At 43.4% G+C, this 23,771-nt stretch overlaps 1 protein-coding gene across 1 annotated transcript in view; it reads left to right on the top strand.

The window, feature by feature from the left end:
• The window catches only part of LOC143925418 (sodium/calcium exchanger 1-like), a 72,106-nt gene that overhangs the window by 23,491 nt on the left and 24,844 nt on the right, over nucleotides 1-23,771 (top strand). Inside the window, exon 2 of the mRNA XM_077449974.1 lies at nucleotides 15,219-15,369. Within this exon, the coding sequence (XP_077306100.1) occupies nucleotides 15,219-15,369 (151 nt within the window). The remainder of the gene's footprint in view (nucleotides 1-15,218; nucleotides 15,370-23,771) is intronic.

Below are 23,771 nucleotides of genomic sequence, written 5' to 3'. Positions count from 1 at the left end.
AATTAATAGGCTAGTTTGACAGGCGGTGCTGCCTGTCAAACTCTGGAGGCTCCAAACTGTCCATTGAACTCAGTGCTTCTGACAAGAAGTGAGGAGAGTCACTGTGAGCTTATCTTCTCAGTCTGTTGCAAAAAGAGTGTGCCAGCTTGTATTTAAACTGGCCACTGTGTATGTAGCTCCTAACTGGCCGTGCAAGGAGCCCCGTATCTCTGAAACCATACTTGATAGGAGCCTCAAGTGGTGGGGTAGGTGACTCCTGGTTGCCGAGCCACGACCCTCAAAGTCGATTGATTTTATTTACTTTTTGTTATTATTATTTTTTTGGGCAAATGGGCCTATTTTAAGGTTAGGGGCCTGGAGCTACAGCTCCAATAGCCCCTATGTTAATTTGGCCCTGGACTAGTGTTCCTCTCACTGTTCTCCTTGCTGGAGGCTCTACCATGAGAAGGCAATCCCCTACCTCTACAAAGATGGTCACCTCCACATGGAAACACAGTGCAAAACAAGGCTTGGTAATCAGTAATGGGAGAAACAGCTGTAGGGAGACCACATGCAGTGAACAGTCACTGAAGATCCGTCACCGGGATTTTCCACTACGTCCAACCCCTTTAGTTAAATCATGGACTCCACAGTTCATAAAAAATAGAAGGCACATAGTGTAAAACCATTTCTCTGATGTAAGTTTTCTACCTTTTAATAAATTCTGTGAGGAATGGTTTTACACTATGGGGAGGCCGTCTATTTTTATGAACTGTGGAGTCCAAGATTTACCAATGGTATTGAACGTAGTGGAATATCCTGGTGACAGATCTTCAGAGAATGCTCTCTGGATCATCATTCTATTGTTTCCATCCTTATGCTTGTTTGACTCTTTGCCACTGGCAATTAGGGATGGCCGAACGGTTCGCCCGGCGGTCAGTTCGTGGCGAATTTCGGCTGTTCTCGGTCCGCCCGATCGGCGGACTATTGCCGCTGTTCGCCCGGCGGACTTACGTGTTTACTGTGTAAAAAAACTTTGACCTATGACACATCCATCATGTGGTACAGGACAGCCAATTGAGACATTACAGCACATGGACATTCCCCCTAACTTATAAATAGACCCGATCCGGCAGCCATTTTACATTCTTTCTACTGTCACTATAGGGAGAGGTTGCTGTGTGGAGCAGGGAGAGACTGCAGTGACCCAAATCGCTAGCTAATAGGTCCACAAAAGTTCTTTTAAGGACTGGTATGGTATAGGTGTAGTTCAGGATATAGGTTTGAGGCACTGCTATTCAAGTCATTGTTGCAGCAGATTGTCTTTTGTCAGTGCAGAGAGAGGGACAGATAGGACGCTGTGTGTTGCAGAGAGGGACAGTCAGTTTAATCATTAGCTGTTACTATTAGGTCCACAAAAGTCCTTTTCAGGACTGGTATGGTGTAATAGTACAGGATATAGTTTTGAGTGCTATTCAAGTTATTGTTGCAGCAGCCTGTGTTTTGTCAGTTTAAATAGGGACAGACAGGAAGCTGTGTGTGGCAGTGAGGGACAGTCAGTTTAATCAGTATCTGTTACTATTAGGTCCACAAAGGTCCTTTTTAGGACTGGTATGGTAATAGGGTTGTACACGTATAATATTCTTTCTTCCAAATATAGAAAGAATATTATACTTGACAGCTGCCCTTCTGCTGCAGTAGTCCTTTATGAGTATAGGGACTGAGGTACAGTCTGCTAATCACAACTTACTAGTTCCACAAAGGTCCTTCTAAGGACTGGTAAGGTATAGCGTACTAGAGTATATAGGGTTGAGTGAGGTACAGTCTGCTAATCCTTAAGGACTGTTATAGGTCCACAATATATAGGGTTGAGGTGCACTACTGCTGACTGCTGCCCAATTCTGCAGCAGTCCTTTATCAGTATAGGGACTGAGGTAGTCTGCTAATCACAACCTACTAGTTCCACAAAGGTCCTTCTAAGGACTGGTAAGGTATAGTGTACTACAGTATATAGGGTTGAGTGAGGTACAGTCTGCTAATCACAACCTACTAGTTCCACAAAGGTCCTTCTAAGGACTGGCAAGGTATAGCGTACTAGAGTTTTATAGGGTTGAGTGAGGTACAGTCTGCTAATCACAACCTACTAGTTCCACAAAGGTCCTTCTAAGGACTGGCAAGGTATAGCGTACTAGAGTTTTATAGGGTTGAGTGAGGTACAGTCTGCTATTCACAACCTACTAGTTCCACAAAGGTCCTTATAAGGACTGGTAAGGTATAGTGTACTACAGTATATATGTTTGAGTGAGGTACAGTCTGCTAATCCTTAAGGACTGGTATAGGTCCACAATATATAGGGTTGAGGTGCACTACTGCTGACTGCTGCCCTATTCTGCAGCAGTCCTTTATCAGTATAGGGACTGAGGTACAGTCTGCTAATCACAACCTACTAGTTCCACAAAGGTCCTTAAGGACTGGTATAGGTGCACTATTTGGTGTGCAGTATATAGTTGTGTAATACACGTATAAAATACTTGCACATACTTTACTTCCTCCTGGGGCTGCTTATAATAAGGGGCTCCCACCATCCCTGTGCTGTGCTGACTTCCTCCTGGGGCTGTACCTCTGCTGTGCATATTATGAGGGGCTCCCACCATCCCTGTGCTATGCTCATTATGAGGGGCTCCCACCATCCCTGTGCTATGCTGACTTACTCCTGGTGCTGCTTACGGTGCAGGTGTCAGTGCTGTATATCACGGCGCTGGTGTCAGTGCTGTATATCACGGTGCAGGTGTCATTGCTGTATGTCACGCTGCTGATGTCAGTGCTCTCTATCACGGTGCTGGTGTCAGTTCACTCCATCACGGTGCTGGTGTCAGTTCACTCCATCACGGTGCAGGTGTCATTGCTGTATGTCACGGTGCTGGTGTCAGATCACTCTATCACGGTGCAGGTGTCAGTGCTGTATATCACGGCGCTGGTGTCAGTGCTGTATATCACGGTGCAGGTGTCATTGCTGTATGTCACGCTGCTGATGTCAGTGCTCTCTATCACGGTGCTGGTGTCAGTTCACTCCATCACGGTGCTGGTGTCAGTTCACTCCATCACGGTGCAGGTGTCATTGCTGTATGTCACGGTGCTGGTGTCAGATCACTCTATCACGGTGCAGGTGTCATTGCTGTATGTCACGCTGCTGATGTCAGTGCTCTCTATCACGGTGCTGGTGTCAGATCACTCTATCACGGTACAGGTGTCAGTCCTCTATATCACGGTGCTGGTGATCATCTCCTGCACCCTCTTCTTTGACTACCCTGACCTTCCCTCTCCTCCATTGCCTTCATGCGCTCCACAGTCCTGAATTGTCACAATTTCACATATAAAAAAAGAATGCTTGTAGTTGTCGATCCCAGATTCACCTCATACATGTGTTATGTCATTGGCCATGTGGTGGGACTATGTGTGCACAGCTAGTAATTATTTTGTGGCTGTAAATTTGACCTGTAGGTTTGTAAAGTCCGCCTCCCATTGAAGTCAATGGGGCACGCCATGAACGTTACGGTTCGCAAACTATCGGCCGCGTTCGCGGTTCGCAAAACGTCCCGTCAGAAGTTCATCCATCACTACTGGCAATAGGGTCCACGCATTCTGGTAAGTGTATTTACTCTCCCCTCTGGGTGGGGGGTGCATCTTCATCTTGGCTGTCTTTACAAATATGAAAAGATAACATTCTTTAAATGGTGTAGACTGTGTTAACTTTGATCTGTGGCTTCTGTAATGTTGCATTTGTATGCCTTCCAGGGCTCAGTCTACGTACTTATAATCACTTTCAGATAACAGTCAAGATTGTTCCAAGCTATATTTTTGTGTTAATAATTCTCAAATCAAGGAATGGGACACTGCTGGGATCATAACTGAGGGTAAAGCGAAGGTTGAAATCATTTATATTCAGCAACTCAATAAATTCAATCAGAGATCTTTCTGATCCTGTCCAGATTAGGAACAGGTCATCAATAAATCTGTGCCAGCAAAGGACCTGTTCAAGAAGGGTTGGAGTGATTCATCTGCAAACACTGTTCTCTCCCATCCCCCTAAGAAGAGGTATAGGCATAGGAGGGTGCACAGGACGTACCGATAGCCATACCCTGTGTTTGCAGATACATTTGATCCATATAGATAGAGTACTTTTTAGTCAAAATAAATTTCAATAATTTCAAAATGAAGATGCTTAGAGGTCAAGTATTCTGGTCTTGCTCCATCAGGAAGGTACCAGCCATTCGGATACCCTGCTTGTGGGGAATGCTAGAATACAATGCCTCAATGTCAATTGCCAAGAGCAGGGCATTCTGAGGTCACAATCCCCTCGATGTGCTTGAGCACATCTGTTGTGTCACGGACATATGTGGGTAGGCGAAGGACATGGGGCATCGGGAATGTGTAGATGAATTTGCTGGCATTTTCTGTTAGGGAGTCAATTCCCCGCACCGAATTTGCATGACAGCAGACTGTAACCGTCTCTCAATGGAGCTGGTTTTCACACCACTGGGGAGGCCGCAGAGCACATTGCTCAAGGGCCCTGTGTGTCTTTGGCTCAGTTTCAGGTCTGAATTCAGGCAAAAATTTGGGCCTGATTCAGTCCCGAAATGGAGAACAGGGAAGCACCGGACCCCTGCTGTGAGCCACATCTGCACACAGCGTAAACCCATCGCGCTGCAATGACATCAATCCCACTCATGCGCACGGTAGCCGCTAATCACTGCACAGGACTCTGAAGGAACGGCACAGGCATGCCATCCCTTTAGAGTGCATGCGCCAGTGACGTCACTGGCCCATTCACAAGTAAATATTTTCTAAATGGTGCACATTTAGGAGATATTTACTTTACCTATAGGTAAGCCTTATTATAGGATTACCTATAGGTAGTTATTAACTATGGGTGTTTACTCCAACTTTAAATTGTTCAACAGTTAAGCTATTCAAATGGATCCCCATTAGGATTATAGGCATGTGCGTAGACCTGTAAAAAGATGGTTTCAAAAAGTTTTTTCTAATATAATTCCCAACAGGTCTCACCAAGGGACATAGATAGGGAAGGTCCAAAGGGTCAAAGTTAAAAATATATACAACAACAAAAAATGTACTTATGCATGCTTCCCTTTAGATTTGCTATAATTGTGTGAATGAGCCTACAGCAGACCCACATTTGTACCAAAGGAAACCCTGAAGTTGTCATTGGTGGTCTTCTGAAAATGAAAAAAGGCAATAGACTGGCGCAAGATCAATAGCTGAGTTAGCATACAGGGAGTCCCAAGATATTAACAATTAGTTCATGCGGTATATACATAAACAGTCCAATAATTAACGTTCATGTAGAAAGGAGTTGATGAGAGTAGATAGATAGCAGCATCTATCCTTAGAGTAAGAGTAAGTTTCTCGTGTGAGAAATCAGAAGGCGGGAGAGAAAGAAGTGCCAGATCAGTACATTTTTCTTTTTATTTTAATCAAAAGGTATTTATTGCTCAAGAAACACAATATAATCATACATGAATCACAGTATACTTTGGTTATTGAATTGTCAAACATACAATCCTTGGTTACATCTTACAGTGTATATGTTTAGCTTCTAATCAGGGTAAAATCTTGCATATTTGGGTGAAGTTTTCATTTTATACTACATTGCCAGCCCTAATAGGTTAGTGTTGAAAATATTTTTATTGAAACATTTCAAGTGCAAACAATAAAACAGTAACCATCATGAGGCAAATGCAAGCAGGAACAGTAACAGGATTACATTTACGGGGGGCCGGCTAATAACCACAGCCAGTCCCTGTCGGGAAGCTTGGAGAGTAGGGAAGACGGCCTGTTCTCCGATCCATGAGGCCACAGTAGTGAGAAATACTCATGGGTTACTACATGAGAGAATGTTTAATCAATAGCATAAAGAAGACAGAAAGAAAGAGAGAAGAGGAAAGGGAAGAGAGGAGCAAAATAAAGAGGAACAAAGTGGTAGAGGGGAAAGCTGAATAGCAAGAAGAGAGGAGAGGGGAGGTAAGGGGGGGGGGGAGGGGAAAGGATATGGGTAAGGGGGTAGGGTAAGAGAGCCCACAGCGTCCCTATGCGTTCAGGATTTGGTTCATTAAGGTGTCAGAGGAAGAGAAGCGGAGCCAGATCGACCACTGAGATATAAATTTGGTGTAAGTATCATTGTCCAGTGCCAACATCTCCTCCATTCTCATGGTGTCATTCATAATTGATACCCACCGTGACAATGGGGGAGTATTCGTCGTCTTCCAATAAGCAGGTATTAGTTGCATAGCAGAGGACATAAAAAAATGGAGCAATCTTTGTCTCTGCGATTTAATAGACCCGGGCAGTATTCAGAGTAATGTAATTTTCGGAGAGATAGGAACCGGAGTATCAGCTAAAAGATTATAACATTCAAAAACCTGTGTCCAGAAGGGGCGGATCCTCTCACAGTCCCACCAGACATGTATATAAGTTCCGACTGAAGCTTCACAGCGCCAGCAGGTGGCTGGTGTAGACGGGAAGATTTTGTGTAAAGTAGCAGGGTCTCTGTACCATCTGGACAGTAGCTTGTAGTTCTTTTCTTGAGAGTAGCAGGAGATGGTTGACTTATGTGTGAAATGAAAAGAGGTTTGCCATTCCGGCACAGAGATGTCTTCACCCAAATCCGCAGACCACAGCCTAGTGTAATGTGGGAGTTGATCATGTGCTAAAGTCTGCAGTAAGTTATATAAGGAGGATAGTAGGTGTTTGGGAGTTTCTGGGAGCGAGCACAGTTCCTCGAAGTTGGTAAGCTTGCAATGTATTTGAGAGGAGGAGTGTAGGCGTTTGGTAAATGTGGACACCTGTAGGGCCGTGAGCCAATCTCCGGAGTCTGCCAGGGGGACCGGGTCCCCTGAGAAGGATGTACAAATGTGCAAGCTTGCGGCCACTCCGTACGCTTAAAGGATCCTAGGGAGGCTGCCCCTGTACTTTGTGGTAAAGCAGGATGGTCAAAGAGGGACGTCAGGGGGCCCGGATCAGAGGAGAGGGTGGTGTTTAGCCCTGTCTTATACCACAGCTTCAAGGAGGCCAAAGTCAGTGGGGATAAGGATGTCATACGAGAGTAGTCCCGTTTGTAACCCCATAGAAGAGCTTGGAGATCTACAGGAGAAAGGTCCTGTTCAACGGTCAGCGAGGCCTTGCAGGGAGGACGGGGGAACCATTCTATGATGCGAGTCATATGAGCAGCTGTATGGTAAGTCTCAAAATCAGGGAGGCCTGTTCCTCCCATAGTCTTCGGAAGTGCAAGCAGTTTAAATTTAACTCTGGGGAGGCCCCTGTTCCACATGAATCTGATGGCTAGCGAACGTAGGGAGATAAAAAATGATTTGGGGACGTGGATGGGGATTGTTTGAAATAAATACAGGAACTTGGGTAGAGTGTCCATCTTTAGGATATTAATCCGTCCGAACCAGGGCAAGGGAGATCCCCCCCACTCCTCAAGGTCCTTCCGTATACGGTTAAGCAGGGGAATATAATTCAGGGAAAACAAATTAGCTAGGTTGGAGGGTATAATGACCCCTAGGTAAGAGATCTCCTTGGTCTGCCATTTAAATGAGAAGTTGGATTTTAGAAGGGACAGTGTGGAGGGGGTGAGGGATATGTTGAGGGCTTCTGTCTTAGCAATGTTGATCTTAAAGTTACTATGGATACCGAAACGTTGAAATTCTCTGAGTAGGGATGGCAGGGAGATGTGTGGATTCTGAATATACACAAGGAGGTCATCAGCATTCAGGGAAAGTTTGTGATGTGCAGATGGAGTTTGAATACCAAGAATGGAGGGGTTTTGTCGTATGGCACAGGCCAAATGTTCAATGATGATGACAAAGAGGAGGGGGGACAGGGGGCAGCCCTGTCGGGTACCGTTTGCAATGTCAAAGGGGGCTGATGTGGTACCGTTGACTAGGACCGTAGCTGAGGGTCGTGCATATAGGGACATAACTTTAGAGATGAAGGGAGCTCCGAGGCCAAGTTGTTCTAGAGACAGCTGTAGAAACCTTCAGCTAACCCTATCGAAGGCTTTTTCAGCGTCAAAAGATAAGAGGCAAGCTTTCAGGCCTTTACGTTGGATCAGGGAGATGAGATGTATCGTCTTGTTGGTGTTGTCCCTCGCTTCTCTGCCAGGGACAAACCCCACTTGATCATTATGAATAATTTTAGGCAGTAAAGGGGACAGACGGGTAGCCAGAACTTTCGCAAATAGCTTAATATCTATGTTGAGTAGGGATATGGGCCGATAGCTGCTGCACTGGGATGGGCCCTTGCCTGGTTTAGGGATAATAGAGATGTTGGCAGATAAAGATTCCTTGGAGGGGAGGTTAAGACTGTCTACCGAGTTAAAGGCCTTTGTCAGAAGGGGTGCAAGTTGGGGGGCAAAAGTCTTGTAGAACCGGGGTGTAAAGCCGTCAGGACCCGGGCATTTTCCCACTTTAAGGGCTTTGATGGCCTGCAAAAATTCAGAAGTAATTAGGGGCTCATCTAGGGATGTCGCGTCTGCATCGTCAATAGTGAGTAAAGCAGTCTCCATAATATAATCCTGTGTGGGGTCGGGAGAGGGGGGGGGACCGATCGGAAGGGGTTGCACGCGAAAGGTTATAAAGCTGTGAGTAATATTGCCTGAAGGAGTCAGATATCCCAGAGGTGTTAAATGTTTTCTTATGATCCGATTGGACGATAAAGGGGATAGAATGTCGCGGGGGTCTAGGGTGAATAATTCTAGCCAGGTGCTTACCACATTTGTTCGCTAGGGAGTAGAAGTGGTTCCGCGCTTTATCCCTGGCGATTAGGGAGCGCGCGTCTAGGAGCTGGAGTAAGTCTCTGCATGCGTTGGAAAGCTGGACAAAAACCGTACGGTCCAGTTCTTTATGAAGGGGTTCAAGGTCCGCTATGGTAGAAAGGAGTTTGCGTATGTCATGAGCTCGGGCCTTCTTAAGGCGGGAGCCGTGTTGTATAAGGGTACCCCGGATCACACATTTGAGTGTGTCCCATTGGTTCAAAGGGGAGGTTGTGTCAGTGGAGTGGTCACCTAAGAAATCTTTAATGACTTTAGAGACATCCGCTACGCACACGGTGTCCTGCAGCAGATTGTCGCTAAGTCTCCAGCTCGCCCCCCGGCGGGCAACAGGGGGACGGACCAGAGTCAGATAGATGGGGGCATGGTCGGACCATAGGAGGTTACCAATCGCCGTTTGGAGAGGCGTGTCTAGAAGTGATTGCGATATGAGAAAGTGGTCCAATCTACTGTAGGAGTTGTGTGAAACTGAGAAATAACTGTAATCCCTTTCTGTAGGATGCTGGACTTGCCAGGCATCCACCAGATGGGAGGAATGGAGGAGTGATTTAATACGTGTCAAGGTGGAATAAGGAACAGAAGACTTACCCGAGGATGTGTCTGCAGATGGGGAGAGGACAATATTGAGATCACCTCCAACAATGAAAGCCGACCCTCCAAAGGAGGATAGTCTGGTGAGGACTGAAGAGAGGAACCGAGCCTGGCCCACGTTCGGCACGTAGATGTTAGCTACTGTGAAAAGAAAATCGTTTAGTTTCAGTTTCAAAAATACATAGCGACCCGAGTCATCTATGAGAGAGTCCAGAACCTCCGGGTTAAAATATTTATGAAAGGCAACAGATACCCCCTTGGATTTGGCCTGCGAGTTAACACTGTGAAACCATTGCGAGTAATACCTATTGCGCAGTGCTGGAATAGCTCCAGCGCGAAAGTGTGTTTCTTGAAGCAGCAGAATTTTCGTACGCTTTTTGTGAAAATGGTAAAGTGTCTGGCTCCGCTTCTCGGGTGTGTTGAAACCTCTACAATTAAAGGAAGCGAAGGTTATTGAATCGTCACTAGCCATGGGGGATCATAGGGGTGGAGCTCAGGATCAATGTGATAAGTGACACTATGGGCAAACCCCATTGGGGTAGGGAACGGGAATAGCCCTAATAGGTTAAAATGTACATACATAATGCAAGTAAGTATCAAGATCAGTAGGTGGAAGAGATATAGTTCCAATCAATCCATCGTTATGGCATCAGCAGCGGGGTTGTATCATTCGATTGCAGGCTCCATAAGCATCCTGTGGCAACCAGGAAGTAAAACTAGCGTGGAACATGGGCAGAAGTGATGTCACCGGATGGACGGGAACAGAGAAACAGTACAGGCTACACGCTCGGAGCTCTTACTCCTTCTACAGGCCTAGGGGAGAATTGTTCTTGGCAGCAATTTAAACATATCAGGTGGCTATGGGACTAAGCAGCAGTATGGCTAGACATTTTATAATAAAATATATACATTTTGGGCCAGCAAATAAAAAAAAAAAGCCTGTACAGAAACAACCAGTCTAGGCATGGTTAAAAAATGATTACATATATCAAGCATCAAACACTGCTGGGAAATACAATATAGAGGAAACAATAGTTAAAAATATTTATATATATATATATATATATATATATTTATATTTATATATACACATATATATATATATATATATACACACATACACACACACACACACACACACACACATATATATATACATACACAGTATCTCAGAAAAGTGAGTACACCCCTCACATTTTTGTAAATATTTTATTATATCTTTTCATGTAACAATACTGAAGAAATGACACTTTGCTACAATGTAAAGTAGTGAGTGTACAGCTTGTATAACAGTGTAAATTTTCTGTTCCCTCAAAATAACACAACACAGCCATTAATGTTGAAACCACTGATAAGTGAAAATGTCAAAATTGGTTCCAAAGTGTCAATATTTTGAGGGGCCACCATTATTTGACAGCACTGTCTTAACCCTCTTGGGCATGGTGTTCATCAGAGCTTCACAGGTTGCCACTGGAATCCTCTTCCACTCCTCCATAATGACATCACAGAGCTGGTGGATGTTAGAGACCTTGCACTCCTTCACCTACCATTTGGGGATGCCCCACAGATGCCCAATAGGGTTTAGGTCTGGAGACATGCTTGGCCAGTCCATCACCTTTATGCCACGTACACACGAGCAGATTTTCCATCAGAAAAATCTTGGATGGTTTTTCAGACGGAATTCTGCTCAAGCTTGGCATACACATACAACACTACGATGAGCTGAGAAAATTAAGTTTAATGCTTCCGAGCATGCGTCAAATTGTTTCCGAGCATGCATAGGAACTTTGTGTGTTGGAATAGCTACAGACGATCGGAGTTTACGATCGGAACATTTTCCGACCGAAAAATTGAGAACATGCTCTCAATCTTTTGCTGGCTGGAATTCGGCCAGCAAAAGTCAGAGGGCGCATACACACGGTCGTATTTTCTGACCAAAAGCTCTCATCGTCTTTTGCTGGCCGAATTTCCGATCGTGTGTACGCGGCATTACCCTCAGCTTCTTTAGCAAGGCAGTGGTCATCTTGGAGGCATGGTTGGGGTTGTTATTTTGTTGGAATACTACCCTGTGGCCCAGTCTCCGAATGTAGGGGAACATGCTTTGCTTCAGTATGTCACAGTACATGTTGGCATTCATGGTTCATGAACTGTAGCTCCCCAGTGCCGGCAACACTCATGCAGCCCCAGACCATGACTCTCCCACCACCATGCTTGACTGTAGGCAAGGTACTCTTTTCTTTGTACTCCTCACCTGTTTGCTGCCACACATGTTTGACACCATCTGAACCAAATACGTTTATCTTGGTCTCATCAGACATGGTTCCAATAATCCACGTCTTTAGTCTGCTTGTCTTCAGCAAACGGTTTGCGGGCTTTCTTGTGCATCATCTATAGAAGAGGCTTCCTGGGGCTGGGACGACAGCCATGCAGATCAATTTGATGCAGTGTGCAGCGTATGGTCTTAGCACTGACAGGTCGACCCCCCCACCCCTTCAACCTCTGCAGCAATGCTGGCAGCACTCATACATCTATTTCCCAAAGACAATCACTGGATATGACGCTGAGCACATGCACTCAACTTCTTTGGTCAATCCATGGCGAGGCCTGTTCTGAGTGGAACCTGTCCTGTTAAACTGCTGTATGGTCTTGGCCATTGTGCTGCAACTCAGTTTCAGGGTCTTGGCAATCTTCTTATAGCCTAGGCCATCTTTATGTAGAGCAACAATTCTTTTTTTTCAGATCCTCAGAGAGTTCTTTGCCATGAGGTGCCATGTTGAACTTCCAGTGATCAGTATGAGAGAGTGAGAGGCAACACCAAATTTAACGCACCTGCTCCCCATTCACACCTGAGACCTTGTAACACTAATGAGTCACATGCCACCAGGGAGGGAAATGGCTAATTGGGCCCAATTTAGACATTTTAACTCACTTTTGTTGCCAGCAGTTTAGACATTAATGGCTGTGTGTTGTTATTTTGACAGGACAGCAAATTCACACTGTTATACAAGCTGTACACTCATTACTTTACATTGTAGCAAAGTGTCATTTCTTCAGCGTTGTCACATGAAAAGATGTAATTAAATATTTACAAACATGTGAGGGGTGTACTCACTTTTGTCAGTTACTCACTGTGTCTATATATATATATATATATATAATCGTAAAAAAATTTTGATCGATCAAAATTCTTTGGATAGGTAGGCTGCCTGCCCTGGGGCCGCTTTGGGCCAAGCTGTGGCATGCAACGCTCTGCTCCCTCCTCCTCCACTATACATCATACACAGTCTGTAGGCATCTCCCGCTGTGTGTCTCCGAGCTGAGTGTGAAAACTTTGGCCGTGCTGTGAGAAAAGTCCCGCCCTCCTCCTAGATCAGCTCGTGTGATAGACGCAGTGTTCTGTCACACTGCGAGAGATGCCTGCAGATAAAATTAGAAAACGGTGTTTAGTTTAACCAAATATATAATTCGATTATGTTTTAACCACTTAAGGACTAGCCTCGTTTTGAAATTTTTTTAAAAACAGTTTTTTTTGCTAGAAAATTTCTTAGAGCCCCCAAACATTATATATTGTTTTTTTTCTAACACCCTAGAGAATAAAATGGCAGTCATTGCAATACTTTTTTTCACACCATATTTGCGCAGCGGTCTTACAAGTGCACTTTTTTTGGAAAAAAAATCACTTTTTTGAATAAAAAAAAAATAAAACAGCAAAGTTAGTCCAATTTTTTTATATTGTGAAAAATAATGTTACGCCGAGTAAATTGATACCCAACACATCACGCTTCAAAATTGCGCCTACTCGTGGAATGGCGTCAAACTTTTACCCTAAAAAATCTGCATAGGCAATGTTTAAAAAATTCTACAGGTTGTATGTTTTGCATTACAGAGGAGGTCTACGGCTAGAATTATTGCTCTCACTCTACCTATAGCGGCAACACCTCACATGTGTAGTTTGACCACCGTTTTCATATGCGGGTGCTACTCACGTATGCGTTCGCTTCTGAGCGCGATTTTGTCGGGACGGGCCGTGTTAAAAATGTTTTTTTTCTTATTTATTTTACTTGATTTTATTTAATTTTTCACTTTTTAAAAAAATGTAATAAAATTTAATTTTATTCTATTACAAGGAATGAAATCATCCAAAAAAACGGAAACATCCAAAAAATACAAAAAATACACTAAAGTGAATTCTGGGGCAAATAAATGCAATAAACTACTCACATTTTTTGTCAAATATACAAGACAAGGTTACACCAAGTAAAGAGATACCCAACATGCCAAACCATAAATTTGTCTGCGCCCGTGACATAGCGACAAACTTCGGTACCCTATTTTTTCTATAGGCGACGCTTGAAAAGCCCCCTTTAGGTCATCAGTTTGGTTTTAAAGAGGAAGCCTTGTGCTAGAATTATTGCTTTCACTCCGGCATGCGCAGCGATATATAAAATGTGTATAGGAATCAATGTTTTCATGTATAGGCACCCCTGACCCCTGCATTTATGTTCATACATATGTATATGGGGGGGTGGGGGCCTCAAAAAATTTTTGGGGGGGGGATTTTATGTTCTTGGGTGTAACTTTATGCTATGCTTTTATGCTACCCATGGACACCGAGAGACTGACTTGGAAGTGACGTCATAGATGTCGCTTTCCAGGTCACAGCAAGAAGGGGGGGGAAAGCAAGCGTGTGTCTGTTTTTCTCCCTCCCCTCCACCTGCCAGCATCCACCATGTTGGTCCCAGGCCTGCAGATGGGAAAGCAGAGCCCGGAATACATGGTGGGGTTCGCCAATACTGGGAGTGTTTGATGGCAATCTGGGACAACGCAGCCACCGGGTTGTGCGTGAAACCCCTGGACCTGGCAGTGAAAATCTTAATCTCAAACTCAATGTCATTTATAAATGTGTTTAAACACTGACCCTTGGGGTACACCACTAATAACCTTAGACCATTCAGAATATGAATCATTGATCACCACTTTCTGAATACGGTCTTTTAAACAGTTTTCTATCCATTTACAAAGTGAATTTTCTAAGCCTGTAGACTTGAATTTACATATAAGCTGTGTGTAGGGAGTGTGTATCTATTTTTCTTTGGCTCATCACTCATATAGTCGATTGGACTATGTGTTCTCCAATCACAATGTTTTGGAATGGAAGCCCTCAGTGGATATTGGTTCCTTCCTGTGGTCTGACCATTCTCCTATATTTTCCACTATGTATGTTCTTCAAGTACAGCGAACCAAATGAACTTGGCTCTGTAATAACTCTTTGCTAGCAGACCTGATCTGCAATCAAGCAGTAATAGATACCATTTGTAATTTCTTGTTTGATCGAGTGAAGAGACCTCTTTACCCACACAGTGGGAGGCTTTAAAAGCTGTCCTAAAGAAGGGCCTTTATTCATTATAGTGCCCAACTTAAAAAAAAATAAAAAAATGAGTATTCCCAGGCTATACAGAATATACTTCTTAAACTTCACTCTTTGGAAAATCAACATAAATATGTTCCTTCAACTGAACTGATGGCCAGTATTCCCTCTTGTAGATCATCTCTCCTACAACTATATGACATTGCCTATCACAATTACTGGAAGCAGATCTCTCTCTCAGGAGATATAAGTACAGGAACAAAAGTTGTAGACTTTTGGCTCGCTCCCTTTTACCCGCGTACTTCGCAAACCTACATTCCCAGTACTAGGAAACGCAGGGCGACTTTACTTCTACACGATCTTCCTTACTCCCTGAGACCTTTTGGGAATTTTCCTCATCTTTGTATAACTTATCTGCTTTCTCTGCAGATTCTGACGTCTATGCTCGACACCTTTGTGACATTGTGGACAAAGCTCTCCCTAATTTAGAGAACACCACAAGGGACTCTCTTGATTATTCATTCACCATGGAAGAGCTTTTGGCTGCCGTGGCCTCTGATAAAAGCCCAGGCTTAGAAGGGTTCACCCCCACATTTTAAAAAACTTATAAGGAACACCTTGCACTATTTTTACTAAAGGTCTTTAATTCAATATCTGACGATACCCAATTTTTGTCTCAAACCTTGAAATCGCCTGACTGAAGCCTCTTACCTATGCTTATAACCACAGACCAGGTGGGTTTGTTCAGGATAGGGAGGTGAGGGATCCCACTCTCAAAACTTTGTTACTTATGAACCATGCCCAAGTAGCAAACGCCACGTCTTGTCTTTTAGATGAGAAGGCATTTAATCGGATCAGCTTTGTATTTCTTAGAGAAACATACATGTAGGTGTAGGACCTTCCTTATTACAGAAAATTCCAAAGCAAACGCTAGGGTCTGCATTAATGGCTCTTTGACACCGAGCTTCTCTATAATTAATGGAACCCGACGGGTTTGCCCTTTATCCCCTCTGTTGTATGTCCTGGCGATGGAACATCTGGCAGTCACTATCCCAAATAATCCATCTATTTTGGTTATAATCTTATGAGCACAGGAAGTCAAAATCTCTCTTTTCATAGATGATTTTTTTGCTATGTTACCAATCCTTATATTTCAATGCAGTCTGTGTTGCAGGAATTTCACGGTTTCCGACTATAAATAAATATCAAGGTTAACCTGCCTAAATTAATTATACATTCTTAATATTTCGTTAACCCCATCTCAAGCCTAACACCTCAGCAATAATTTTTCTTGTAAGATCTGTACTCTATTAAATATCTGAGAATTTATATTCCCACTAATCTTACTCAATTGTATGTATTGAGTTACACTCCCCTTTTACATAGGACCCTTACTGACCTTAGGTCACATGACCATACTATTTCTTCTTGGTTTGGAAGAATTAACATTTTAAAAATAGATAGCGTTCCAAGTTTCTTATATATTTTTCAGACAATCCCTATTGCAGTCCCACGTTCATTCTTTAAAAGAGAAGTACGGTTTTCTCTTTTTTTTAAGATTCATACTTACCTAGGTAGATGCAGCATTGGTCCGATGCTGCATCTGTCTCCCTGTGTCTCTAGACTGAGAACTGAGCGATTGAACACCACTGATCACTCGGTTCTCACAACTCCCTGAGCATAGAGCTGATGACTGTCAGTCACAGCTCTCTGCTTTGCTCCATCCTCGCACACTGGAGCTCTGGGCGGTGGAGGGGGCGGCTGGCTCAGCCTCTCAGCGGCTCGCCAAGAGGCTGAGCTGGGTGTTGTTCCAGGGATCTGGCAGACCCCGACTCCAAGGTCATGATGATGCGGAGCCTGGACCGACTTTTGTGACATCAGCAGACAGCAGACTTCAGCCCGCTCTCTGACAAAAATGGATCACAGGAGTGCAGAATGAACTGCACTCCTGTGATCCATACGAGAAGTACAGGCAAACAAGCTTTAAGTCTCTACAGAGGGCATTTAGTAATTTTATCTGTGGGAGTTGGAAACTGCGACTCAGCATAACAATTTTCTCTCTTTTGAAATCCAAGGGAAAAGCTGGAGTCCCAGGGCATTTTTTGTATCATGCCGCTGCAGTTTTGACCAGTGTGGTCAACTGGTTCCACAGCGGCTCTGTTAAGCAGTGGGTATCTATAGCACAGGCTATCTCCCCATGCCACCTCCGAGCATTTCCCTGGATCAAACCTGCCTTAAGAGGAGGTTCTCCCCTGCTTCTCCTTACATGTAAACTCCTTCACCTTTGGGATACAGTACATGCACAGGTTTTGGCCCCCCTTTTTGGGACCCTAAAGCTTCCATCGGCTCTGTTCTGCACACCATTTCTGACCTGGCATGAGTGAGTCAAGCTGACTGGTTCAGCTTTTATGAGATGGCATGGTAACCCCCCCTTTCCTTCAATCATCCCTATTGGATCTATGTCCATTTCTTATTGGTTGGAATATATGTTTAGGGACCCGATTCCCTTAGAGGATCTGTTCCGTTGAGCCTTCAGATGCCTGATCATACCCTCTCCTGTGGCCAATCATAGCTCAGGCTGTGTAGTACACGCCCACTATATAAGTCCGCCAGTGCGGCGGCCTTGTGTAGTGTGTTGGCGTCTGTAGGAGTTAGTGGGTGTTCTGTGTACCTTCAACACAGTATACACCGATCGTTATCGGCCGATTTTTCATTCTTGCTCTTCTGTAGTGGTTGTTGTCTGCGTGCCCTGAACCCAGTATACACTGCTATATCCACCTATATAGTTAACTATCTTGCTCGTTTTAAATAGAGCTTGCAGTCAGTGGTAGGAGATTGTGCGTGCTGTCTGCGGGCTCTGAACCCAGTATACACTACTATATCCATCTATATAGCTAGCTATCTTGCTCGTTTTAAATAGAGCTTGCAGTCAGTGGTAGGAGATTGTGCGTGCTGTCTGCGTGCTCTGAACCCAGTATACACCGCTATATCCATCTATATAGCTAGCTATCTTGCTCGTTTTAAATAGAGCTTGCAGTCAGTGGTAGGAGATTGTGCGTGCTGTCTGCGTGCTCTGAACCCAGTATACACCGCTATATCCATCTATATAGCTAGCTATCTTGCTCGTTTTAAATAGAGCTTGCAGTCAGTGGTAGGCTAATTCCTGCACTAAAACTAGAGTATATGGGAGAGGTTGCAGTGTCGTGGCACCAGTGCCTAAGGCCCAATTTTTCTGCCCCTGTTTAACAGGGGCGTTTAATTACAATTTTTGATGCAATGCTTTGCAGCAGGGCTAATTCCTGCACTAAAACTAGAGTATATGGGAGAAGTTGCAGTGTCGTGGCACCAGCACCAATGCCTAAGGCCCAATTTTTCAGCCCCTGTTTAACAGGGACATGTAATTACAATTCTTGATATAATATTTCACAGGAGGGCCCGTTCCTGTGCCCACCCAGAGTAACTGTGAGGACTTATAGTGTTGTGGCACCAGCACCACAACCACCAAAGGTCAATTTTTCTACCACTGTTCAACAATGGCATGTAATTACAATTCTTGATATAATCGTTCACAGCAGGGCGCTCCAGCGCCCACCAAGAGTCACTTTGAGGGCTTACAATGTTGTGGCAAAACCAACACCTTGTTCCGCCATTTCTGCAGAGCATATAGGGCAGGCCCCTACTTTCAAACATCCAACTTACAAACATCTCCTACTTGCAAACGGAAGGAGACAACAGCAATTGAGATGAAAAAAGACGGACGGCAAAACAAATTATACAGGGGTGATAACCCTTCCCTATGTTTTCCAAAAGGCTTAAAAATTGTTTTTTTGACTGGAGCTACACTTTAAAAATGTACCAGTTGAAAATTACAAACAGATTCAACTTAACACAACAAATCTACACAGTCCCTGTCTTGTTTACACCGCCTGTATACTGCTGTTCTGAGTATATAGGGCCTGGGGGCCACACGTATTTCCTTTTTTTAATATGGGTACGGGGTTCCCCTTAATATCCGTACAAGACCCAAAGGGGCTGGTAATGGGCAGGGAGGGCTACCCATGCCATTTTTCTCAATGATTTTCAACCATATTGCAGGAACCAGATATAACATTAAAACCGCAAGCAGTTTTAAATGACGTTATTTCCGTTAAATGTAATTTTGTGCAGGGACTGTTCTAAACACGGGAAACACGTGGCACTTCACAGGCATACTATAGACACCCCCCAGGCACCATATTTAAAGGAATATTTCACTTTTTTTTCACTTTAATCATCATTAAAATCAGTGCTCCCGCCAAAACGGCCGTTTTTAAAACTTTTTTTTGCATTGACCCATGTCCCCTGGGGCAGGAGCCAGGTCCCCAAACCCTTTTTAGGACAGTATCTTGCATATTAGCAGTTAAAATTAGCACTTTTAATATCGAACGTTCGAGTCCCATAGACTTCAATGGGGTTCTAACGTTCGTACGAATTTTGGGTCCGTTCGAAAGTTCTGGTGCGAACCCAACCGGGGGGTGTTCGGCTCATCCCTAGTGAGGGGCATGATCAGTCAGACTGGATGAGGATTGCTATGGTCTGAAAACACAAAGGTACTCGACAAGTCAGAAAACGCCTCCTTTCTTCCTGCTCCATAGTATAAAAAATAAATGCTTGGTTACCCAACCATAAATTGTTTGCCTAAAGCTTTGTTGAAAGCCACCTTCAAACTGTAAGATTGTTTCTATATGCGCAACCATACTCTGAAATCCATGACCAGCTTAACTTTGCCCATTCCAGGCTAATGTCTCAGTCTGCGTTTACACGTCTGTTTAGCCTGCCAAGTCCTGCACGGTGCATAATAGCCAGTAAGGCGCCAGGGTTTATTACTGTTCATTACTAAATACAATAAAAAAATGTCAATGTAGATATCAAGTCTGGCAGAACACCAGACAAGAAAAATATAACACAGATAAATAATAATACTCAAACAGAATACCGATAAGGTTTTCTGTCTAGTAAACACACTTGTAGACTTGTGGTCACTGGTATTGCTCCCAGTCCTAGCTCTAGGACCGGGGCAATGCCAGAAAACTTTTTTTTACCCGGACCAGAAAAGATTTGATAAAATAAAGGAATAAAACAGAATAGCTGAAATAATGGGCTGTCATAGCACAGTCACTGAGAATATTTATAAAGCGAGTGTGAATTTCACCAAACATCCACTGGTGGGGAATAACAAACAAAAAATAGGCGCATACTGGAAGTCCAATATCTTGCTTGAATATATTCATTGTCAAAGTTTTGCCAGACACAGGCATTGTAGTTGACGCGTTTCACATGTAGTTTGCTTGTTCACAACATCGATAGTGCTCACAAAAACAGGCATTTAAGGTGATCACCCAAATTGGGCTACACCCAAAAAACACCTGTTTCAGGTAGCACCATGTGCAAAAAAAAGGGGACATTTCAACTGACATGTTTAAAAACATATCTGTGTGTGTGTGTCTGTGAATGAATGACTTGTATAGTGCTACCTATGCGAACTGAATCACCTCAGGGCGCTTTCTTGCCACCAGAGTCCATCTGCGGCTTTGTGTGGTCCTTTACCCTGTAAGGTCCTGACACGCTTACAAACACATACAACATTGACATACACATACACACATATTAAGGCCAATTTTTTTTTTAGACAAGGTCTAATTAACCTACCAGCATGTCTTTGGAGTGTGGGAGGAAACCGGAGTACCCGGAGGAAACCCACGCAGGCACAGGGAGAACATGCAAACTCCAGGCAGATGGTGTCGTGGTCGGGATTTGAACCAGCGACCCTATTACTGCTAGGTGAAAGTGCTAACCACTACACCACTGTGCTGCCACCTGTGTATATCTAACAAGAAAAACTGAAGAAAACAAAAATTGAAAAAATTAAAATTAATATTAATATAATATAAAGTTTTCTCTGCCCAGAAAAAAAACCCATTCACTTAATTCTATAAACATACCTATATGTATAATAATAATAATAATAATAATAATAATAATATAAGAATGTGTGAATGGAGAACGGGCATTGTGGAACGAGATATTGGACCAAGATACCACAACCAGTTTTCAAGTTTAGAATTTGTAATAAACTGAGATATAAAATATTAAAATAATTGTCAGGAAATATCCTCTACAAAAACCAGTATAAATAATTAAATGTCAAAACACTGAAAACGGTTATATATGAGAAATCTACATAAAGCAGAAATAGAGAGAAAAATGAATGGGAAAATTCAATTATGAAAATGTGTATTGTCCCATTCATGATTCATTCCAAAAGGTCTTCATGTCTCTGGGCAGAGAAAACTTTATATTATATTAATTTCCATTTTTTCTAATTTTCGAGAGCTGGCATTGGCTCAGTACATGACAAATTGGGAGAGCGGTTGGACAGTGTATTACAACCCTTAGTAGTTAGTCTTCCTAGCTATTTAAAGGATACAAATCATCTATTGAATATCGTAGATGGCATGGCATGGAATAACAGCTCACTGTGGATTGCATGCCTCTAGTCTGTTCGCCTGTATTTCACATGAGAAGGCAATATAAGTGATTGCAGTCTATCTGGAACGTGACATTCACTATAATACTGAGCACAGATTGTTTGTTCTGGATGTTCTGCAATACCTGCTGACACATATTTTTTTACTTTTAATGGGGACTGGTTCCTTCAGAAATGCGGGGCAGCTATGGGAGCCAAATTTTCACTGTCTTTAGACAATTTATATATGGGTTGGTGGGAACGCCACGATATATATGGTGCTAAGAATATTTTCAGGTGATCTAACCCATTCCATTGTAGCTCTGGCTTTATGTTTAGGGTTGTTGTCCTCCGCCCCCAGTCTCAAGCCCTTTTCAGACTACCAGGTTTTCTTCCAAGATTGCTCTGCATTTGGCTCCATCCATCTTCCCATCAACTCTCATCAGCATCCCTGTCCCTGCTGAAGTAAAGCATCTCCACAACACACTGCTGCTGCCACCATGTTTTACTGTGGGGATGGTGTGTTCAGGGTGATGTGCAGTGTTAAAGCAAAACACTATGTGTGGTGGAAAACTAAGACCAAAAAGTAAAAATTTTGGTCTCATCTGACCAGAGCACCTTCTTCCACATGTTTGCTGTTTCTTGCTAACTGCAAACAGGACTTCTTATGGCTTTTTTTCAACAATAGCTCTTTTTGACACTCTTTCATAAAGGCCAGATTTGTGGATTGCACAACTAATAGTTGTCCTGTGGACAGATCTCTCACGCGAGCTGTGGATCTCTGCAGCTCCTCGAGAGTTACCATGGTCTCTTGGCTGCTTCTCTTAATGATCTCCTTGTCCGGCTTATCAGTTTAAGTGGACGACCATGTCCTGGTAGGCTTGCAGTTGTGCCATACTCTTTCCATTTTCGGATGATGACTTATCCAAGAAGGGTCCAAAAATGCATTCGGCTTCACAGGAAAACCTTTCAAGGCAATTCTTGCATGTTTTTTAGGATGGAATTAGGATTTTGGGCCATTTGTTTAGTCTGGACAGCAATGATGTGACAGACTGCCATAGAAGCAACAGCAGATTGCACTGTGCGGCCCACCAAGGAAAAGCTTTATAAGAGGCTTTCTAACTTCTGTCTACCAGATCTTTGAACACGGGGGTCTTGTTAAGACAAGAAATAGCAATGTCATTGATGGCATTGAAAAAACTTACTATTGTAGGAAAGTTTTTCTTAAGAGGATACGGTTGAGTGAAGTATTATGGAGCAGTAAAAATCTTCAGTTCCTATACAGGACAGGCTCTATCAGCTAGCGGACAAGGAAAGTCTGGTGTGGATAATTGAAGCAAACCCATACTGGATACCTTGGAGTGAGCAAACTCAGGCTACTCAAATGCTCAGCAGAAGGGGTACAGTATCAATTAGGGTAGCTCTGGTATCATTAACCTTGTCATACTGATCAAATTCCTCAGAAGAGGTGGGGTCATCCTTACCTACCAGCACGTTTGGCTCAATGGTAATATCGAAGACCAGTTAAGGAGGTGTAATGAAAGGGGTTTGGCTGTGACCACTGCTGTCTATGGCCTCAATAAATGTCCATGAAATCTGAAATCAAGACAGAAAAATTAGAGCTTAGCCTGAGCTAGCAGGTCCATCTCTTCCACTTAGGATCTGCTATGCTTAGGAAATATCGTCCCCAGAAAGGTACTCTTCAGGTGTGAAGAGGGAAATGCCTCAGAACTTGTAGGCCTTTGCAAACCCAGGTAATGCAGTAACAACCATGGTACTGTGCCACTAAGAGCAAAGAGAAGCTGCCATTTAAAATGTTGCATCCAGAAAGAGGAAGGGGCAGGCACGTGCAGTAACGCAGTTGAAACTGAGGTGGGCCAGGCGCAGTAGATGCAGAAGTAGCACATAAAGCAGAGATGTGCAGGTGCAGTAGCACCAGTACTGTACTGTGGAATGCAGTCTAAATAGAATTTAAGGGAAACTTCTGTCTCTCAGCCGTGACTACTAGAAAGAGTGGTCAGCAGACCCCGCACACACTAAAGAAGGAAAAAGAGAAGCATCCTGGGCATGAATGTTTAAAGGGCTTCTGTCATGAAACTTCTGTAGGCAGCATCAAAAGGGAAAATACCCCATCCTAGATTCACCATCCAGGATGACCATACCCCAGAGGGATTCCTTAGATACAATGCTCTAATGTACCCTGTGGCTAACTCCATACATTAGTCTTTTTTTATTTTATTTTTTTATTTATTTTTTTAGGTGTGCAACAGAACACAATAGTGTGACATGTCATCACATGCTGAGAACATCCATTGGTATAAACACACTGAATAGGTATAGACAAAAATGCAAATGACACTAAAAATAAAATTCTATAAAAACAACATATCGTTATTGTTATGATATAGTGAGAAAAATTAAATGGATTAAAATTTGAATAGTGTATTGAATTATACTGATAACATCCTAAATGGTAT

The sequence above is a fragment of the Lithobates pipiens genome, unplaced genomic scaffold (assembly GCF_037356315.1).
Source record: "Lithobates pipiens isolate NorthernLeopardFrog02 unplaced genomic scaffold, aLitPip1_a1.2 Scaffold_10, whole genome shotgun sequence".
Lineage (NCBI taxonomy): Eukaryota > Metazoa > Chordata > Amphibia > Anura > Ranidae > Lithobates > Lithobates pipiens.
The sequence above is the reverse complement of the archived record's forward strand: the minus strand, read 5'-3'. Positions and strand labels throughout refer to the sequence as shown.